Source organism: Myxine glutinosa, chromosome 2 (assembly GCF_964187855.1).
Source record: "Myxine glutinosa chromosome 2, kmMyxGlut1.1, whole genome shotgun sequence".
In the NCBI taxonomy this organism is placed as follows: Eukaryota; Metazoa; Chordata; class Myxini; order Myxiniformes; family Myxinidae; genus Myxine; species Myxine glutinosa.
This window is the reverse complement of record NC_136262.1, coordinates 72,754,701-72,775,577: the sequence shown is the minus strand read 5'-3', so window position 1 is coordinate 72,775,577 and position 20,877 is coordinate 72,754,701. Positions and strand designations below refer to the sequence as shown.

Sequence of the window (20,877 nt, the reverse complement as noted above, 5' to 3'; positions counted from 1 at the left end):
TGTACCCGTCTATGCTTCAATCTGTCCCAATTCCTTTACACCTCTTACTGTCCCTATAACGTACATGTCCCTATCTGTCCCATAATTATTTTCCAATTCTTCTGTGCCTCTTACTGTCTTCGTCTTTCTCGGCCTATGATCGTCCACATAATTCTACAATTCTAACCATTCCCACTCCTGTCCCTCTACAATTCTAACTGTCCTCATCCCTCTACAACTCCAACTGTCCTCATCCCTCAACAACTACAAGTGTCCATCTCCCTCTACAACTCCAACAGTTCCCATCCCTCTACAACTCCAACGATTCCCATCCCTCTACAACTCCAACCATTCCCATCCCTCTACAATTCTAACCACGTCCTCATCCCTCGACAACTCCAACTGTCCTCATCCCTCAACAACTACAAGTGTCCATCTCCCTCTACAACTCCAACAGTTCCCATCCCTCTACAACTCCAACCATTCCCATCCCTGTACAATTCTAACCACGTCCTCATCACCCTCTACAACTCCAACCATTCCCATCCCTCTACAATTCTAACCACATCCTAATCACCCTCTACAACTCCAACCGTTCCCATCGATCTACAACTCCAACAGTTCCCATCGATCTACAACTCCAACAGTTCCCATCGATCTACAACTCCAACAGTTTCCATCCCTCTACACCTCTAAACCGTTCCTATCCCTCTACACGTCCCCTTCCCTCTACGCCTTCAACCGTCCCCATCACTGTATACCTCTACACATCCCCATATATTTATACTTTCAACAGTCCATATCCCTTACAAACTCCTAAATGTACACATCCCTTTGTGGTGTCAACCGTGTATGTCCCTTTGCGGCTCCAACAGTACCAATCTTGGATATTTGATTGGCAATCCAAATTTGATCCTGTTACTGTCCTCATCTCCTCTGCACCTCTCACTGTTACCATCCCTCATGTGCTTCTAACTGTTCCTAACTCTTTAAACTTTAAACCATCCACATCCCTTTTCACCATTAATGGTCTCTGTCCATTTAAAACTTCCAAATGTGCCCATCCCTGTGCTCTGTAAACGGTTCTCATCTGCACTTCTATCTATCTTCATTACTCGTCTAGCTTGATCTTTCTCTTCTTGTAATAAACGTAAATGAATTTATGAACTTATGTTTTGGGAAGATCGTGCAATGGGACCACATGGTGAATACGTCGTCGGGCAGCTTTGACAGTTCCACGACACGGATGTCCGTCCTATTGTCGAGGGAACGAGAGAAACATCCAAAGCACTCGAGGAAGAAGCAAAGACAAGAAGATCATTGGAAGGACGAAACACAATCCAATCCGAATCGCTTGGGTAACGAATCCATACAAATTAGTTCAAGGGTGACTTTGGACTATTAAAGGGAAAAGGCAAAGTTTCTTTTAATTTTTACAGATTCATAACAAAAGTTTGTGAACGGTATATTTCTAAGGTAAATCGAAAAAGGCGAAGTCAGTTGAGGACTCGCAAGAGCCGCGAAACCCTGCGGCCGGACGAGCCCGACGGAGGGGTCGCTAGAGGGGTCCATAAGACCAAAGTTTGACACTCACCGTTTTCCCATTGTAGTAATACATGAGTGAGTTGGCGCCCATTCCGGGCACGGGGTAAGCGCAGTACATGGCTCGCTTGGGTGGATCTAGCCGCGAGTGCGTGGACCGGGAGCGGGGCCGTGCCCAGCGCGCCTAGTCGTGCCTAAGCCGTCCTCGACTCCCGGCACGGCCATGGCTCGGTCGGAGCGGCGCGCCGCGGGCTATAGCGCGTCCCGCCCCCTCCCGAGCACCCGCACCGCCTCTCACAACCCGCACCCTCCCTCTCCGACTCGACTTACAGCTCTTTCCACCTACGGTCCCGCACCGATGACCGCCGAACAACACCGGCACGTGGACCACGCTACTCGTTACCGAAGGTGTGCCGAGTTACCAATCCGCGCGCAAAACTTCCGTGCGGGTTATCACTCGGTTCAAGCCAAGGACGACGGTCGAATACAAATCCGGTTAATTGACTCACGTCCCCCCAGCACGTCCGTTTGATTAAAGGGCCGATGGCAGGGACGAGATCCTGTGACGCACGGCTAATGGCCCGGCCATCTGGCCGCTCCGCTGTTTATTCCAAGCATTGTTTACCGCTGACATCACCGGCGGGGTCACACCCCGGGTTATTCTCACAAGGCACATGGTTAAAAAGGCGAAGAAAAAAACCTTCGACGCCATTAAGCGATTGCGATGCGGATAAAATGCGAATATATCAGGGTGGTGAACTCGACCGAGGCCGACGTTCAGATATTTGCCGAACGAGACTCGCTGCTCAAGCTTATAACGGGCAGACGCGTCGGTAATTCATTCGGTTTCCTCTGCAACGAGAAAGAAAACGGTCCGTGTGATCGAATCCATAAGTGTGTGAATAAATCCATAAGGGTGTGTGAACGAATCCATAAGTGTGTGAATAAATCCATAAGGGTGTGTGAACGAATCCATAAGTGTGTGAATAAATCCATAACGGTGTGTGAACGAATCCATAAGTGTGTGAATAAATCCATGAGTGGGTGTGCGTGTGTGTGTATATGTGAACAAATCCATAAGTGTGTGAATAAATCCATGAGTGGGTGTGCGTGTGTGTGTATGTGTGAACAAATCGATGTGTGTGAATAAATCCATGAGTGGGTGTGCGTGTGTGTGTATGTGTGAACAAATCCATAAGTGTGTGAATAAATCCATGAGTGTGTGTGCGTGTGTGTGTATGTGTGAACAAATCCATAAGTGTGTGAATAAATCCGAGTTGGTGTGCGTGTGTGTGTATGTGTGAACAAATCCATAAGTGTGTGAATAAATCCATGAGTGGGTGTGCGTGTGTGTGTATGTGTGAACAAATCCATAAGTGTGTGAATAAATCCATGAGTGGGTGTGCGTGTGTGTGTATGTGTGAACAAATCCACAAGTGTGTGAATAAATCCATGAGTGGGTGTGCGTGTGTGTGTATGTGTGAACAAATCCACAAGTGTGTGAATAAATCCATTAGTGGGTGTGCGTGTGTGTGTATGTGTGAACAAATCCACAAGTGTGTGAATAAATCCACGAGTGGGTGTGCGTGTGTGTGTGTGTGTGTGTATGTGTGAACAAATCTATAAGTGTGTGAATAAATCCATGAGTGGGTGTGTGTGTGCGTGTGTGTGTATGTGTGAACAAATCGATAAGTGTGTGAATAAATCCACGAGTGGGTGTGCGTGTGTGTGTGTGTGTGTGTGTGTGTGTGTGTGTGTGTGTGTATGTGTGAACAAATCCACAAGTGTGTGAATAAATCCACGAGTGTGTGTGCGTGTGTGTGTATGTGTGAACAAATCGATAAGTGTGTGAATAAATCCACGAGTGGGTGTGTGTGTGCGTGTGTGTGTATGTGTGAACAAATCGATAAGTGTGTGAATAAATCCATGAGTGGGTGTGCGTGTGTGTGTATGTGTGGACAAATCCACAAGTGTGTGAATAAATCCATGAGTGGGTGTGCGTGTGTGTGTATGTGTGAACAAATCCATAAGTGTGTGAATAAATCCATGAGTGGGTGTGCGTGTGTGTGTATGTGTGAACAAATCCACAAGTGTGTGAATAAATCCATGAGTGGGTGTGCGTGTGTATATGTGTGGACAAATCCACAAGTGTGTGAATAAATCCATGAGTGTGTGTGCGTGTGTGTGTGTGTTTGTGTGAACAAATCCACAAGTGTGTGATTAAATCCATGAGTGGGTGTGCGTGTGTGTGTATGTGTGAACAAATCCATAAGTGTGTGAATAAATCCATGAGTGGGTGTGCGTGTGTGTGTATGTGTGAACAAATCCACAAGTGTGTGAATAAATCCATGAGTGGGTGTGCGTGTGTGTGTATGTGTGAACAAATCCACAAGTGTGTGAATAAATCCACGAGTGGGTGTGCGTGTGTGTGTGTATGTGTGGACAAATCCATAAGTGTGTGGACGAATCCATGAGTGTGTGTGTGTGTGGACAAATCCATAAGTGTGTGAAAGAATCCATGAGTGTGTGTGTGTGTGTGTGTGTGTGTGTGTGTGTGTGTGTAAACAAATCCATAAATGTGGGTGAACGAATCCATGTATGTGTGAATGAATCAATAAGTGCGTGTGAATGGTCCATAAGTGTGTGTGAATAAATCCATAAGTGTGTGTGGACGGATACATAAGTGTGTTTGAACGTTCAATAAGTGTGTGTGAATAGTCCATAAGTGTGTGTGTGTGTGTGTGTGTGTGTGTGTGTGTGTGTGTGTGTGTGTGTGAGAGAGAATGGCTCCATAAGTGTGTGTGAACAAATCCATAAGTGTGTGTGAACGTATCTATAAATGTGTGTGAAAAAAAAAGAAAAAAAAGAACGTTCCATAAGTGTGTGTGTGTGTGTGTGTGTGTGAACAGTCCATAAGTGTGTGTGAACGTATCTATAAATGTGTGTGAAAAAAAAGAAAAAAGGAAAAAAGAACGTTCCATAAGTGTGTGTGTGTGTGTGTGTGTGTGTGTGTGTGTGTGTGTGTGTGTGAACAGTCCATAAGTGTGTGTGTGTGTGTGTGTTTGTGTGTGTATGTGAATGGCTCCATAAGTGTGTGTGAATGGCTCCATAAGTGTGTGTTTATATTGATGGGAAAACAAATGGAACGTGTTGTGTTATATGGTCTCGGAATGCTCGTATAGTTTGCCGCTCTCATGCAAAGACTATTAAAACGAGCAAATTCAACGGAACAACAGGTACATTGAATAGACTAAAACAAATACATAAACAAACAATCACAAGGTATGCTGTATTACGAAACGTCCAAATGGTTAAAGAACTATAATTATAAATGAAGACCACACTATTTATTATAAGAGGACGAACAACCATTGCAGTTGGAAAATGAGTCGCACGCAAGATTTTTTTTTCCTCGCTTCACGCTTATTTGTCGTTAACACATCATTTTAAAGTAACGTCAAATTGCAAAACTGAAAACCAGGTAAACAGAAATACTGCGCAACAAACGGCGGGGGGAATAATAGCAGCCACTCCACCCTGCTCGCATCCCAATTCCCACTCCCCCACCCTGCTCGCATCCCAATTCCCACTCCCCCACCCTGCTCGCATCCCAATTCCCACTCTGCTCGCATCCCAATTCCCACCCCTCCACCCTGCTCGCATCCCAATTCCCACTCCCCCACCCTGCTCGCATCCCAATTCCCACTCCCCCACCCTGCTCGCATCCCAATTCCCACCCCTCCACCCTGCTCGCATCCCAATTCCCACTCCCCCACCCTGCTCGCATCCCAATTCCCACTCCCCCACCCTGCTCGCATCCCAATTCCCACTCCCCCACCCTGCTCGCATCCCAATTCCCACTCCCCCACCCTGCTCGCATCCCAATTCCCACTCCCCCACCCTGCTCGCATCCCAATTCGCACCCCTCCACCCTGCTCGCATCCCAATTCCCACTCCCCCACCCTGCTCGCATCCCAATTCCCACTCCCCCACCCTGCTCGCATCCCAATTCCCACTCCCCCACCCTGCTTGCATCCCAATTCCCACCCCTCCACCCTGCTCGCATCCCAATTCCCACTCCCCCACCCTGCTCGCATCCCAATTCCCACCCCTCCACCCTGCTCGCATCCCAATTCCCACTCCCCCACCCTGCTCGCATCCCAATTCCCACCCCTCCACCCTGTTCGCATCCCAATTCCCACCCCTCCACCCTGCTCGCATCCCAATTCCCACCCCTCCACCCTGCTCGCATCCCAATTCCCACTCCCCCACCCTGCTCGCATCCCAATTCCCACCCCTCCACCCTGCTCGCATCCCAATTCCCACTCCCCCACCCTGCTGGCATCCCAATTCCCACTCTGCTCGCATCCCAATTCCCACCCCTCCACCCTGCTCGCATCCCAATTCCCACTCTGCTTGTATCCCAAATCCCACCCCTCCACCCTGCTCGCATCCCAATTCCCACTCCTCCACCATGCTCGCATCCCAATTCCCACTCCTCTTCCCTGCTCGCATCCCAATTCCCACTCCTCCACCCTGCTCGCATTCCCAATTCCCACTCCTCCAACCTGCTCGCATCCCAATTCCCACTCTGCTCGCATCCCAATTCCCACTCCTCCACCCTGCTCGTATCCCAATTCCCACTCTGCTCATACCCCAATTCCCACTCCTGCACCCTGCTCGCATCCCAATTCCCACTCCTCCACCCTGCTCGCATCCCAATTCCCACTCCTCCACCCTGCTCGCATCCCACTCCTCCACCCTGCTCGCATCCCAATTCCCACTCTGCTCGCATCCCAATTCCCACTCCTCCACCCTGCTTGCATCCCAATTCCCACTCCTCCACCCTGCTCGCATCCCAATTCCCACTCTGCTCATATCCCAATTCCCACTCCTCCACCCTGCTCGCATCCCAATTCCCACTCCTCCACCCTGCTCGCATCACAATTCCCACTCCTCCACCCTGCTCGCATCCCAATTCCCACTCCTCCACCTTACTCACATCCCAATTTCTAACCCTCCACCCTGCTCGCATCCCAATTCCCAACCCTCCACCCTGCTCGCATCCTAATTCCCACCCATCCACCCTACTCGCATCCCAATTCCCAACCCTCCATCCTGCTGGCATCCCAATTCCCAACCCTTCACCCTGCTCACATCCCAATTCCCAAATCTCCACCCTGCTCGCAATTCCCACCACTCCACCCTGCTCGCATCCTAATTCCCACCCATCCACCCTACTCGCATCCCAATTCCCAACCCTCCACCCTGCTCGCATCCTAATTCCCAACCCTCCACCCTGCTCGCATCCCAATTCCCACCCATCCACCCTACTCGCATCCCAATTCCCAACCCTCCACCCTACTCGCATCCCAATTCCCAACCCTCCACCCTGCTCGCATCCCAATTCCCACCCATCCACCCTACTCGCATCCCAATTCCCAACCCTCCACCCTGCTCGCATCCTAATTCCCAACCCTCCACCCTGCTCGCATCCCAATTCCCACCCATCCACCCTACTCGCATCCCAATTCCCAACCCTCCACCCTACTCGCATCCCAATTCCCAACCCTCCACCCTGCTCGCATCCCAATTCCCACCCATCCACCCTACTCGCATCCCAATTCCCAACCCTCCACCCTGCTCACATCCCAATTCCCAAATCTCCACCCTGCTCGCAATTCCCACCACTCCACCCTGCTCGCATCCCAATTCCCAACCCTCCACCCTGCTCGCAATTCCCACCACTCCACCCTGAGCGTCCTGTTGAGGAGGCACCAGTAAGTAAGCATCACGAGCCGCAAGGGTTAATTTGGGGGTGTTGGGGAGAGGGGAGGGGGGGGGGGGCATAAAGTTCGAAGGAGCCTCTGCCCAGAAACAGCTGCTTTAAGGCGGGCTGTGCGCGTCATTGTGATACAATGTCACAACAGTGAACCCGATGGAAACCCGACCTTCCCTGGAGGAGCGCGGCTCTTTGCTCATCCTGGGAAGCAAAAAGGACACGCTCTCGACCGTGACCACGTGGTACGAAAACTCCAATCACCCGCATCAACTCTACCAGAAGTTCCAATTTGATCCTGTCCAGTTCGGCTCTCTTCTTCATCTTCCATGGTGGAGCATCCAAACGAGAGGAATACTGAAGAACCGAGCACCACACATCAGGCAGAAATAAATAAAGCAGAAAGGGTCTCGTGTCATTCTTGTAATATTCCCATGTGATTCATTAAATCTCTCCATCTGCTCCTTGAAACAGCATCCAAGTGAACTTGAACCATGGAAGTTTTCGACTCGACCACCAAGTGCCAACAGGAATGGCAACCGAACAAAGATGAAGACTCCGTGTATTCGATTACAAGTTCATTCGCCTTAAACTTTGCTCTAAATTAGGCCTACTCGATCATACAACACCACGCATGGGTAGTGCAGGTATAACAGGTAATCTGAACGCTGTGTCTATAGGATTGCCAAAAATATATACAAAGATTGTTTGAGAATTAAAACAAATTCGTTTTGTTTTGTTTTTTTGCGTAAACTCACCCCGACCACGAACAGCTTCCCCTACACCCCATCCGTCCCACCGCCCCCAGCTCTCCAAGCCGATCATGGTAAGGAAAGGGGGCTTACAAAGCTGCCTTTGTCATCGCCCCCCCTCCTCCCGGCAGCAGAACGAGGTCAGGTCTCTGTCGCGCGCCGGCTCTGTCCATCACTCGGACACCCTCGGGCGGGAACCAAGGAACGGCACAGACACCCGCCCGCCTTCCCAAGACTCGGTATCTACTCTCAGGCCCTGAGAAGTCTTTCCACCCTCCCAGAAAGAACGCGGGTGGCCAGGAAAAGCAATGGGATGAGGAGAGGGGACGGAAGAAAGGAAGGAAAGGAACCCTTATCTAATCGCCCAAAGGTCGCCGCTTGGGGAACCGCTCCAACTGTTCCCCAAGAAAAGGCCGCTTTATGTGACTCCTCGCCATGGAAAACTAGAACAAACAATTTGGAGATATCCACAACCAAGACTTCTTTTTTTCCCTTTCTCCTATAAAAAAAGTCCAGGCTCATGGAAGAGAGGTGATGGCGCGCTGTTATATACAATTATACACTGATGGTGAGACATGTGCACAGACTTCCAAGTATGCAACTGGGGGCTTCATATTACTATGGGTTCCCAAGATCAGTGCGTCTTGTAATATCGCACATTTCAACATCTGGCCGAAGGAAAAACATCAAAGTACAATACAATCAGGATCCAGGACGCTTTGCTGTCGAACGGACGTGTCGAATGTACAAGTGCTGTACCATGTACACGGAAGGAAACACGAGTCCGCACGAGGGCGCTGCCGCCTGTCTAAAGGCCGAGGAGATGAAGTTTCCAAAAGAAGTTCCACAAACGTGCATGTGAAAACTTGCATGTGACACATCACTACAATACCATTTTTAAAGTGCAGGTACGAGATCAAAATGGGCTAAAAGGATCAATTCAGGCTTCTCGTCGATGTTTTGTGATCAACGGACGAGGAATGCAGCCAATGAAAAGTGAAGTCGGAAGTAAGAAATCCTGCATTGACAACCGGACATGTGTTCCAACTTGATCGCACTCATATGTCATGTGTGCAATAAATGGGCACACGTCAATTTGTAAACTTTGATCACTTAGCATCTCAAATACCCAGAGCGTGGCCACACCTGATGAAAGATCGAAATGCTCGAAACGACACGTGGAAAAGTTTGGCCCTCACAAATCTGGAATCTCATCAGGACCTCTTTAAATTGTAAAAATGAGCTGTCTGGTGGTTGGGTGGGCAAGCCGAGAAGAATTGCCTCTACTGTTGTGGGTTCAATTCCCATGATTGTTCAACCAAATCTTTGCGCCCTGCGATGGAAGTCAAAAGGTGACCCGTTCCAGAATAAGTTATGTCACAGAAACGTTCACAAGTTGTCGTGAATACCTGCCAAGAGACTGTGTCTCTCTTCAATTTGCCAGTAGGAGTCAGGGCAACAATTTAGTAGGGGTGGCGGCAACCACATGCCGATACGTCGTGAAAGACACCGTGGGAGCCTGGTGTTGGCTTAGCGGTTAGGGTGCTGGCTTGGGATCCGAGGATCCTGGGTTCGAATCCCGGTCGATCGCTGAATTAACACCAGGGGAGTTGACTCAACCTGTCATCCTTCCGAGGTCGGCAAATTGAGTACCAGTTCCCTGGTAATTCCCTGCGTGTCGCAAGAGGTGACCAACAGGGTTGGCGGCAGGAAGGGCACCCGGCCATAAAACATTGCTTCAAAAAGGGGACCACGGTGTCCCAAAAAAGGCCTACCCCTGCTCTGCGGGGAAAAATGGCCTCTAAAGATGGTTCAACTAACGCTAGCAAAAGGGACACCCAGATGAAGGTCCATCCAAAGGACGGCGCACTTTGCGATGCAACACTAAGCCGATGAAGCACCAATCCTGGAGTTTCGAGTCGGGTCAGTTTATAGTCGAACTCTGACTAAAGAGATCAAAGCTAAGTGTGCTACAACCGCAACATCCCCTCGGAGTAGTATAGACCTACCATACACCACCTTATAACAGTGTACAAAGACACCATCAGGAGGCTTCTACGACAGAAGATTCTATAAATCGTGGCACCATGGTGTCAGATGTCTCTATTGCAAAACAGAATGAATCAGGAAGTTACAGAAGCCAATGGACATGTTAACCAGGAAGGAACTACCTTTAAAAAGAGCACAATTCTATGGTTTGATGATCCACATTGTCTTTTTTAGTACACATATTGTAATTACGAAGTAACACAAATAAAGGGTCATTATTCCATTATCCTTTCCCTGAAGTAGGACAAAATATGCCGTTCGTAGATCTTCTCCACATTTTGCAGGAGGAATAAGAACAAATGAATGGCGAGAATATAACAGAACATTACTTGAATAAAATGCCCTCGGGTTTCAAACGTACAAAGCAAAATATCGAGGCAAAAACGCAACAAGATATATTGCAATACACAGGAATGCACAGCGGGAATGTGGAGCAGGAAAAACAGGTGCAAGAGAGAGAGAGGAAAAAGGAAAGGTGGATATATAGGAAGTGAAAGAATCGATATAGGAAGTGAATAAAAGAAGGAAAGACAAGATGTTGATGTTAAAGAAGTTTTGCAAGGAATATTAAAGGCACAGAAAATATCAAAATTGATACTAATAGAAAGACATATTGTTACCTTCACCACCAAACAGCCCCTGTTTGTTTGTTTGTCTTTGTCTGTGAGCAGGATAGCTCTAAAAGTTATGGACGGATTTGGCCGAAATTTGGTGGACAGGTTGGGTGTGTGACAAGGACGCAATTTTAGTGAAGTTCCGGATTTGGTTACGAGAATTTTTTAAAAGGTGATTCTTCACCATTGCGAGTTCGGGCCAAAAACGATACATAGCAGGATATCTCAAAAAGTTATGGACGGATTCAGATGAAACTTGGTGAACAAGTTATGTGTCTGTCAATGACAAATTGATTCGATTTTGGTGAAGATCTGCATTGGGATATGAGAACTTTCTAATATTTTTGTGTGTTTATCTGTCTGTGAGCAGGATATCTCAAAAAGTTATGGACGGATTCGGATGAAACTTGGTGAACAAGTTGTGTCTGTCAATGACAAATTGATTCGATTTTGGTGAAGATCTGCATTGGGATATGAGAGCCTTCTAATATTTTTGTGTGTTTATCTGTCTGTGAGCAGGATACCTCAAAAAGTTATGGACGGGTTCGGATGAAACTTGGTGAACAAGTTGTGTGTCTGTCAATGACAAATTGATTTGATTTTGGTGAAGATCTACATTGGGATATGAGAACTTTCTAATATTTGTGTGTGTTTATCTGTCTGTGAGCAGGATATCTCAAAAGGTTATGGACGGATTCAGATGAAACTTGGTGAACAAGTTGTGTGTCTGTCAATGACAAATTGATTCGATTTTGGTGAAGATCTGCATTGGGATATGAGAACTTTCTAATATTTTTGTGTGTTTATCTGTCTGTGAGCAGGATATCTCAAAAAGTTATGGACGGATTCGGATGAAACTTGGTGAACAAGTTGTGTCTGTCAATGACAAATTGATTCGATTTTGGTGAAGATCTGCATTGGGATATGAGAACCTTCTAATATTTTTGTGTGTTTATCTGTCTGTGAGCAGGATATCTCAAAAGGTTATGGACGGATTCAGATGAAACTTGGTGAACAAGTTGTGTGTCTGTCAATGACAAATTGATTCGATTTTGGTGAAGATCTGCATTGGGATATGAGAACCTTCTAATATTTGTGTGTGTTTATCTGTCTGTGAGCAGGATATCTCAAAAAGTTATGGACGGATTAGGATGGCACTTGGTGAACAAGTTGTGTTTCTGTCAATGACAAATTGATTCGATTTTGGTGAAGATCTGCATTGGGATATGAGAACTTTCTAATATTTGTGTGTGTTTATCTGTCTGTGAGCAGGATATCTCAAACGTTACGGACGGATTAGGATGGCACTTGGTGGACATGTATGTTGGTTGTGTGACAAGGACAAATTGATTCGATTTTGTGAAGATCTGGATCTGGATAAAATAATTAAAAAACAAAGTGATTCCTCACCATTGAGAGAGAGGGCCAAAAACGATATATAGCATGATATTTAAAAAAATTATGGACGGATTGTGATAAAACTTGGTGGATTCGTTGGTTAGGTAACAATAACAAGCCGATTAGATTTTGGTTAAGGTACGAATGTAGATCCGGCCTATCACTGGGGCACAAAACGTAAAGTGTTCTGCCTGGCGGAGGTATGCGATCTATCGAGTGTCGTTGTAGTTTCAGAATGTCACACTGTAACAATGTTGATCGTCTCACCACTTATTTGGCTTGTCCACAGGGCCTCGATGCTCTCCTACTCCATTCTATCAAATGCTGTATGGTGCAATCCTTTAAGAAATCTTGCCATATAATTTTTACAAACAGCAAATAGGTCCATGTGAGGCACGGATTATAGTGTAGTGGGAGGAGATCAAAAAGCTTTTTCAAACTGTCAGTAACATGGTATTACCAGACGGTGTGGCGAGCCTTTTGACTCCCTCTCTGTGAACTTCAACAAAATGCGTGAAATAGTTCAGCGTTCATTTGTTTAATTATAGCAACAATTGAGCTCTTTGGACTGTATCAGTCACAATTAATTCTCCATTAGGCTATGTTAAACAAGGCCCGGTGGCTTCGATAATGGACATGTGGCAAAATACAGTGGGATGTAACAGTAACAGCTGCCCCGGCTTCATACATATTAAGCACTTCTCTGTCCCCTATCCTCTGTACCCCCAACTGATACCCCTTCAGCCACCCCCACCTTGGACCTCCCATACCCATTCTTGTTCAAGCCCTCACTTATCTTGCCCACACTGCCTTGTCTCCTTCCTACCCTTCCACACCCACCACCATTGCATGCTGCCATTGCCACTGTTTTCCTTCAGAATGTATGTATGTATGTATGAACCTCCCCAAACCTGACCACAATGCCCCCTCCTCCTCACTTCACCAAGCCATTATTCATATTAATGGTGGCCCTGCCCTATTCTTGGCCATTAATCTCTGTCTTCTCGCCTGTTCGTAGACATTATAACGAAACAAACATCAAACAGCACCATCGCCATGAGAGGCAAGCCGGAGAGGCCTGAAAATGTCCCTCGAGGCGTGTAAGTCTGTAAGGAGCCCACGCATAAAGATAACTGGGTCCAATATCAGTACCATGATAGATAGAAAGCAGCCCTTGTAAAAACCTGTTTTGGCCCATCAAGATCAATCGCCACATGATGCAGAATGGGTGCACAGCAAGTGGTGAGGCTTTGAGGAAATTAATGGATAGATCCCACCAAGCAACCTGTCAGTCCTCATTGCAAAACTCCTCTGCCTGTTGCTACACCAAAGTGGGTAAACCAAAGCTACAGTGAACCCTCACATGGTTGCCTGCACTTACCCACAACATTGTTTTGAGTTTGTATTTATTCTGTAGTATCTTCTGAAAATAATATGATATTTCATCTGAACACAAGACAAGGTAAGCCAAACGGCAATGCAATAAGACCTCGTCGAAAATGTTACACTGTATTTGATTACCCAGGTTTCGTCAGATTATAGAACTTAGAATAAAGCAAATGAGCAGCAAAGGACCATAAGTTGCTTTCAGTGAAAAGGAAAGTTCTGAAACAAAGTGAAACGGATTACAAGTTTGTAACTCGAGGCTGGACTCCAGGAAGGACAGCCATATGTGTTGCACAAGCACCAATAATAACCTTGAGAAAAATCGTCTAATCAAATCAGAGGGAAAAATACTCACCGACGATGGAAGGCCAGGAGGAACCTTCCTCACTTTCTTGCTCGAAACATCTGCCAAGGAAAGAAGTGCAAATCATATTGCTCTCCCAAGCAGGGATTTCTGTTAAAGTCACCGTGTCAATTACAACCAAAATGCAATTACCCTTAAGAGAACAGCACAATCTATTTGCGCCTAATGAGTGAACGCGAACTCAAGATGCACAGCAGCCGCCGAGGAACAGATGGCCGCATGTACTCCTGCCGTCCGACGTGTGGTGCGTGCACGTGCTCGGATCTTCACCGATTTGGTTAAAAGGAGGGTCGCAAATACTGGTGTCTGATGCCATGACACGGTTGGTGAATAGGTAGGATACAATTATACGGCTGTGGAAAAGTCAGATCAAAAGTTCCGCTGGGGGGGCATTTGTTGGCCAAAAAGCACCGTCTGATCGACAAAAGAAGAAAAAACATTTGTTGGAAGAGAACCTTGGCCTTGCGTGTTTCTTCGTGTCGGAACCGACCAACACCGAATTAATTAGATCGCATGGTCAAGAGCCTGAAGTGACTTAGAACGTGTGGAGGTCAGGACGTTATTTGTACAGTGGCTCATTTTGTCGAAGCTTTCAATTAGCTTACTGGAGCGTTAATCGACTTCAGAACACTGATCTGGAATCAGAACCAACAGGGCAATTAAATGTGGTATTAAAGGGAATGTTACGCCATTCTTGCCCAGCACATTATCGAACCAATAAACCAAATGCTAACCAAAATGTGGTGTTTGGGGTGGAGTGAGCAGGAGGTATATGTGCAAAGCACTTCAAACACGACCAAGTGACAATAAGGATGATACTGTGAGTGCAAGGAAAGAGATGGGAAAGAATGCCTTTTGCTTGACACCATGATGTGAGGAGGAGAACGAAGGAAAATGTGTGAATTATGCGAGTACCCAGGCCTGGTGAGTCCGGCAAGCCTCTCCGTCGGGAAATGGCACTGGCAAATGGGTAGTAAAGTGAGTTCGCCTTGGCATGGGGAGACATAGGGCTGGAGCTTCCCATCGCCAATTCAGAGCCCAACAGAGGAGGCTGCAACAGGAAGCCATCGGCAGGAGCATCAGCAGAGGAAATTTCACCATCACATCACATCCATTCAGATAAAATATTACAGCATCTGAAACCAGAGTCTGATGCCATGGCATTGACAGACACACAACTTTGTAAAGGGACAGGAAAGGAACAGAAAGCAAAGAGTCTGATGCATCTGTTTGCACAATTTTTGACCACAATAAATAGGCACAAGTGGCTGTTGTAAAGTAAAGAGCATTGCTGGCCATGGCGTGAGAAACCACCTGCTCTCATTTTCCAAACTGTGCCAAACGTAGCATCAGGGCCTGGAGCCCATATGGATGGTGCACAGCTGCAAATGCCGAAAACAACGTTCCACCATTATTCACTCAGCAGCGTAGTTGTTCTGCACTTATTCACTCCAGCATTACGATAAGCAAATGGTATGCATTCTATAAGTCCACAACCCTTAGTGCATTACATTCATTCTGTGACAAAAAACGGGGAACAAAAATGAAGTGATGAAAGAGGGAGCGGTCAGTGGAGTGCGGGAGAGACAAACATACACATATATATCATAGAGTGCGCCAGCACTCTCTATGTAGTGATGGCGCAGAAAAAAAATGTTTGTCCCATCCGCTACATAAAAAAATAAAGTTGGAGTATCTTCTCCAAAAAGTCACTTAAGGATATGAGAGCCGACCTGGTCTGTTCAGATGATTGTCTAGGTTGGGATCAGTTTTCATTACTTCAGACCATGGCAAAAGCAAAAGTAGAACGGCACTTAGTAGAGAGCTTACCTCTGCCAGGCTGAACAGTTTATGTTTTGTATCCCACTGATAGGCCGGATCTCGATTCAGACCTGAACCCAAATCTAATCGCCACCTTACCAACTCGTCCACAAAGTTTCGTCATAACCCGTCCATAACCTTTTAAAATATCATGTTAAATATCGCTTTTCCCCCGATCTCTCAATGGTGAAGAATCACTTGAAAATTAAATAATTATTGTATCCGAATCCATATTCAGATCTTCACCAAAATCGAATCGATTCGTCCTTGTCACACACGCAACCACTCTACCAAGTTTCGTCCAAATCCGTTCATAACTTTTTGAGATATTGTGCTATGTATGGGTTTCTGCCATATCTCTCAATGGTGAAGAATCACTTTCTAATTAAATAATTTTCGTTTCCGAATCCATATTCAGATATTCACCAAAATCGAATGGATTAGTTGGTGTCAGACACACAACCTGTAAACAAAGTTTCGTCCAAATCCGTCCACAACGTTTTGAGATATCCTGCTATGTATCGTTTTTGGCCCCATCTCCCAATGGTGAAGAATCACTTAAAAATTCCAGTAGCCGGATCCGAATCCGGATCTTCACCAAAATCTAATCATTTCGCCCTTGTGACATACGCTACATCTTTGCCAAATTTCGTCCGAATTCGTCCACAACCTTTTGAGATATTTTGTTCACAAACGGACAAACGGACAAACAAACGGTCAGACAGGGGTGAAAACATAACCTCCATCCACCTTTGGTGGTGGAGGTAATCATATTTATTCTGTGGGGACAAACATGATGCTAATTGCAGCGGGATACGTTGGAGTTAGTTAGATGAAGAGGCTGTTGGATATGTGCATGAGAGAGTGTTCGATTCCAGAGGATTGGGCAAAAGGGCGAATTGTGTCAATATGGAAGAGGAAGGGTGATGTTCAAGAGCCAGGGAAGTACAGAGCATTACACTCCTAAGTCATGTCATGAAGTTACTGGAGCGGATTCTGGATGAGAGGATTAGGAAGAGTGTGTAGAGGGAGATCAGTAAAGAATAATAGGGGTTTGGAAAGGGTAGGGTGGTGACCACGAAGCTTTATAAACTAGAACGCGAATCTTTGATGTCGCGACATTGACCGATATGCCTCCACCTCCATTATTACATCATTATACATACTAGCGTGACTCGGCACGCTCCGTGTTCCTCACCACACGTCGTTTCAGAAGGATAGGCATCTTTGACCATTTCGGTGTCCTTTGGGTCTTCATGGTGTTTTGGGTCTTCAGGGCCATTTGGGTCTTCAGGGTCTTTTGGATCCTCTGGACCTTCAAGGGTCTTTTGGGTCTTCGGTGCCTTCAGGGGCTTTTGTTTCCTCTGAGTCTTTAAGAGTCTTTGGGGTATTTTGGTTCTTTGGGGGTATTTAAGGGTATTTTGGGTCTTTAAGGGTCTTTTGGCTCTTCGGGGTGTTTTGGGTCTTCAGGGTGTTTTGGGTCTTCTGGGTCTTTTGGGTCTTCGGGGCCATTTAGGTCTTCAGGGCCTTTTTGAGCCTCGGGGCCTTCAAGTCAAGGGTATTTTGGGTCTTTGGGGTGTTTTGGACCTTTGGGGTCTTTGGGGTCTTCAGGATATTTTGGGTCTTTAAGGGTATTTTGGGTCTTCAGGGGTCTTGCTGCTATTAAGGGTCTTGGGGGGTATTAAAGCATCGCCAAAGGTCTGAGGGGTCTCAGTCGTCTAAAGGTAATTAAGAGGGTGAAAATAATTATATTTGAAGAAGAAGAAGAAGAAGTTTTGATCACATACATAACCATTTTAACTAACCATTTGAGCTAACCCCCGCTCTAGCAGGGAAAATGGCCTTAAAATGCCTGTTGTGTGTGTTGTACATAACCATATACGTTTGCTCCATTATAATAAGATTTGTACCAAGTTTGATATAAATCCCTTCAGCTGTTCTCAAATATCACATTTTGACCTGACATAACCTCTGACCTTTGACGCCAAAATCATATCACTTCGTCTCTTCATCCTAATATGTACTTGTACCAAGTTTGGTCAAAATCCCATCACTGGTTCACAACTTCAAAAGTAACAATTTTTAAAAAACTTAACATGACCTTTGACCTTTGACCTATTGACCCCAAAATCCAATCAGTTCATGCTTACATCATTATACAAACCTGTACCAAGTTTGAGTTAGATACCTTCAGACTTTCTCAAGTTATCGTGGTAACCAAATCCTATCACGGACGGACAAACAGCGGGCGGGCAACCCAAAAACATAATGCCTTCGGGGAATTCGTTGGCGGAGGCAAAAAATTAAAAGGTTTAGTTTCAATTATTTTGTGGTCACATTGATAGCTACCATATTTGTATTTCCTTTGCACTATTTATGATTATGGGATGTTCCTTGTACTATTTGGATGGGATGTTCATGCTGAGACAGTTGGTGGTGAAGAGGTTGGAGATGCAATGTGAAATGGCATTAGGATTTGTGGATTTTGAGAAGGCCTATGACATTGGAGAGAGAGAGAGATGGTGATGGTGACACCGAGATGGATGGGAGTGCCAGAAGCAGAAGTGCGGTTGGAGGAAGACATGTATGAGGGAGCGTGGGGAAGAGTTTTGATTTGTCTTCGGATGTCTGAGGAATTCAGGGTGAACATCGTGTCAAGGCAGGGATGCTATCGCAGCCCACACCTGTTTATCATGGTGATGGAGCTGGTAAGCAGGAAGGTAAACATGAAGGATATTTTGGGGAAGATGTTGTGTTGTATGTGGACGATTTGGCTGTTGTAGAGTAAGTGGGAGATGCAGGAGGTACTGGGTACTGTATATATATATATATATACGTATATATATATATATATATATATATATATATATATATATATATATATATATATATATATATATATATATATATATATATATATATATATATATATACATACATACATATACATATATATATATATCTTCTTCTATCTTCTATCTATATATCTATATCTATATCTATATTTCTATATTTGTATATATATAAGAAAGTTTATGTTTGTTTGTTTGGCTGCACGCACGAATCTCCTGAACGGTGAAAGATAGGAGGAAACTTCTGAAACAAAAAATGTCAGACGGGCCCCGAGAAGGTTATAGGCCAGGTGGTGAGGCCGGTCGAGGCAGCCTCGGCCGGGCTGGGCCCATTTCACAATTAAAAGCTGAGCTGAATTATAGTAGTCAATCTTCTACGGCCGCGAGTAAAAGCTGAATTATAGTAGTAAATTCATTAAAAAAGAACCCGGGCAACGCCGGGTGCATTCGGCTAGTCTACTATATAAGAGAGCTGTTGGTCTGTCTGTGTTGCCATTTTTCTCAGAGATGGCTGACCGGATCTTCATCAAACTTTCAAAGGTTCATCAGTGAGTGTTTTCGGCCAAAAAAAGAAAAGGAAAAAAAAGTTCGTTTTTTGGGATTAAAAAAAAAAAATCGCTCCATAGTGCCTAAACCTTTTTGAAGAATGACAGTAAAATACAAGTACACATTCACATGAATAAATACAAAACAATCAGCAGACATTTGAACACAAATAATAAAACCTAATATATACAGACTTGGCATTTAATATGGAATATATTTTTTGTGGGGGTGAACTTACTTTTCAAGATGTCTTAGAACCAAAAGTTCATTGGAATTATGTTGAAATTATTCTAGATTTTGTTAATGTGACCTTTAAAAGAAACAAAAACCACATTTGACATTTCGAAACAAATAAATTGATCCTTGAAAGTGATGTAAACTGATATCGAACTCGATTCATGGACAGTACTGTGTTAAACTTCTGTACGTTTTCCAGAAGTATCTCTTTATTTTGCACATTAGCCAAATTTTTTTTAACAAAAACAAAAGTTAAATTACGACTGGGATTATGGACAGTAAAATTACAGTTCAGTACTCCGTGTAACCCCCACGAGCATTCAGGAGAGCACGTACACGTTGAGGCATGCTGTTCACGAGATTTGCCAAGGTTTGGACAGGAATCGCTTGCCATGCAGTGACAATAGCCTGCTGCAATTCACGCACAGAGGTCGGCTGCTGGTCCAAGTGGTCGATTTGACGCGTTAATTCTGCCCACAAGTTCTCTATCGGATTCATATCCGGGGACATGGCAGGCCACTCTATATGCTCTACACCACGGTCAGGAAGAAAGTGTTGGATCATGCGAGCACGATGAGGCCGTGCAGTCATCTTGGAAGACAAAGTTTCCTCGAAAGGCTGCACAAGCAAATGGAAGCAATGTTTCTTCCAGAATGGCCCTGTACTTGAACTGGTTCAGGTTTCCATTCAGAACAACCAGGTCAGTTTTGCCCCCTGCATGAAAAGCAGTCCAAACGGTCACCCCACCACCTCCAGCTTGGACTCTTGGCACTATACAATCTTTGTTGTAGGCTTCATGCACTTGTCTGCGCACTCGGACGCGGCCATCTTGACGATAGACCAGAAATCTAGACTCGTCACTGAAGATCACGTGATTCCAGTGTCCTGGCTGCCATTGACGGTGCTCTCTTGCCCACTGCAATCGGCGATGGCGGTGTTGTCTGGTCAGGCGTGGCTTTCTCAGGGGACGCCTGGCACGATAGCCTGCTTGAACCAGTCGTTGGTTGACTAGCCTTCTGGGTACAGGCACATTTGTCAGTTGCTGCCACTCAGCCCTAAGCCGATTAGCTGACTTGGTACGGCCATTGCGGACTAATCGGTGCAGCTGGCGATCATCCCTCCTTGTGGTTCTGCGGGGACGTCCTGGCCTCGGTATTGGAGTAGGGACACCCCTCTGAGCATTTAGTTTCAGGATCTTTGACACCTGACCTTGAGTGATGCCATACTGCCGAGCAATAGCACGCTGTTTCATGCCGTAATTTCGTAAAGCCACCACTCCATGACAAACAGCATTGTCGAGTTGACGGACCATCTCCAGAGGAAGCGGCAATAACTTATGGAGACGTGCAGCAGTTGTTTTCCACTAATACAGAACGCAACAACCCTTGTGTACCCGACTGTGAAGCCAATCATCAAATGCACCTGTCCGTACATTTTGCCACGCCACCTGTGATATAATCCTGTTGTTGACTTCTTGCTGCGACAGACAATCAGCTTTCATCCACAGCTCTATGGAATACTGCTCTCCCCTCTGGTCTGGTGCTCCTGCCTCACACCT

At 45.8% G+C, this 20,877-nt stretch overlaps 1 protein-coding gene across 2 annotated transcripts in view; it reads right to left on the bottom strand.

The window, feature by feature from the left end:
- TCF12 (transcription factor 12) overlaps nucleotides 1-20,877 on the bottom strand; it is a 447,272-nt gene that overhangs the window by 106,010 nt on the left and 320,385 nt on the right. For both annotated transcript variants that reach the window (XM_078773420.1, XM_078773418.1), the window contains exons 6-7: nucleotides 14,779-14,914; nucleotides 13,855-13,904 (exon numbers count right to left, since the gene is read on the bottom strand). In XM_078773420.1, coding sequence (XP_078629546.1) covers nucleotides 13,855-13,904; nucleotides 14,779-14,914 — 186 coding nt within the window. The remainder of the gene's footprint in view (nucleotides 1-13,854; nucleotides 13,905-14,778; nucleotides 14,915-20,877) is intronic.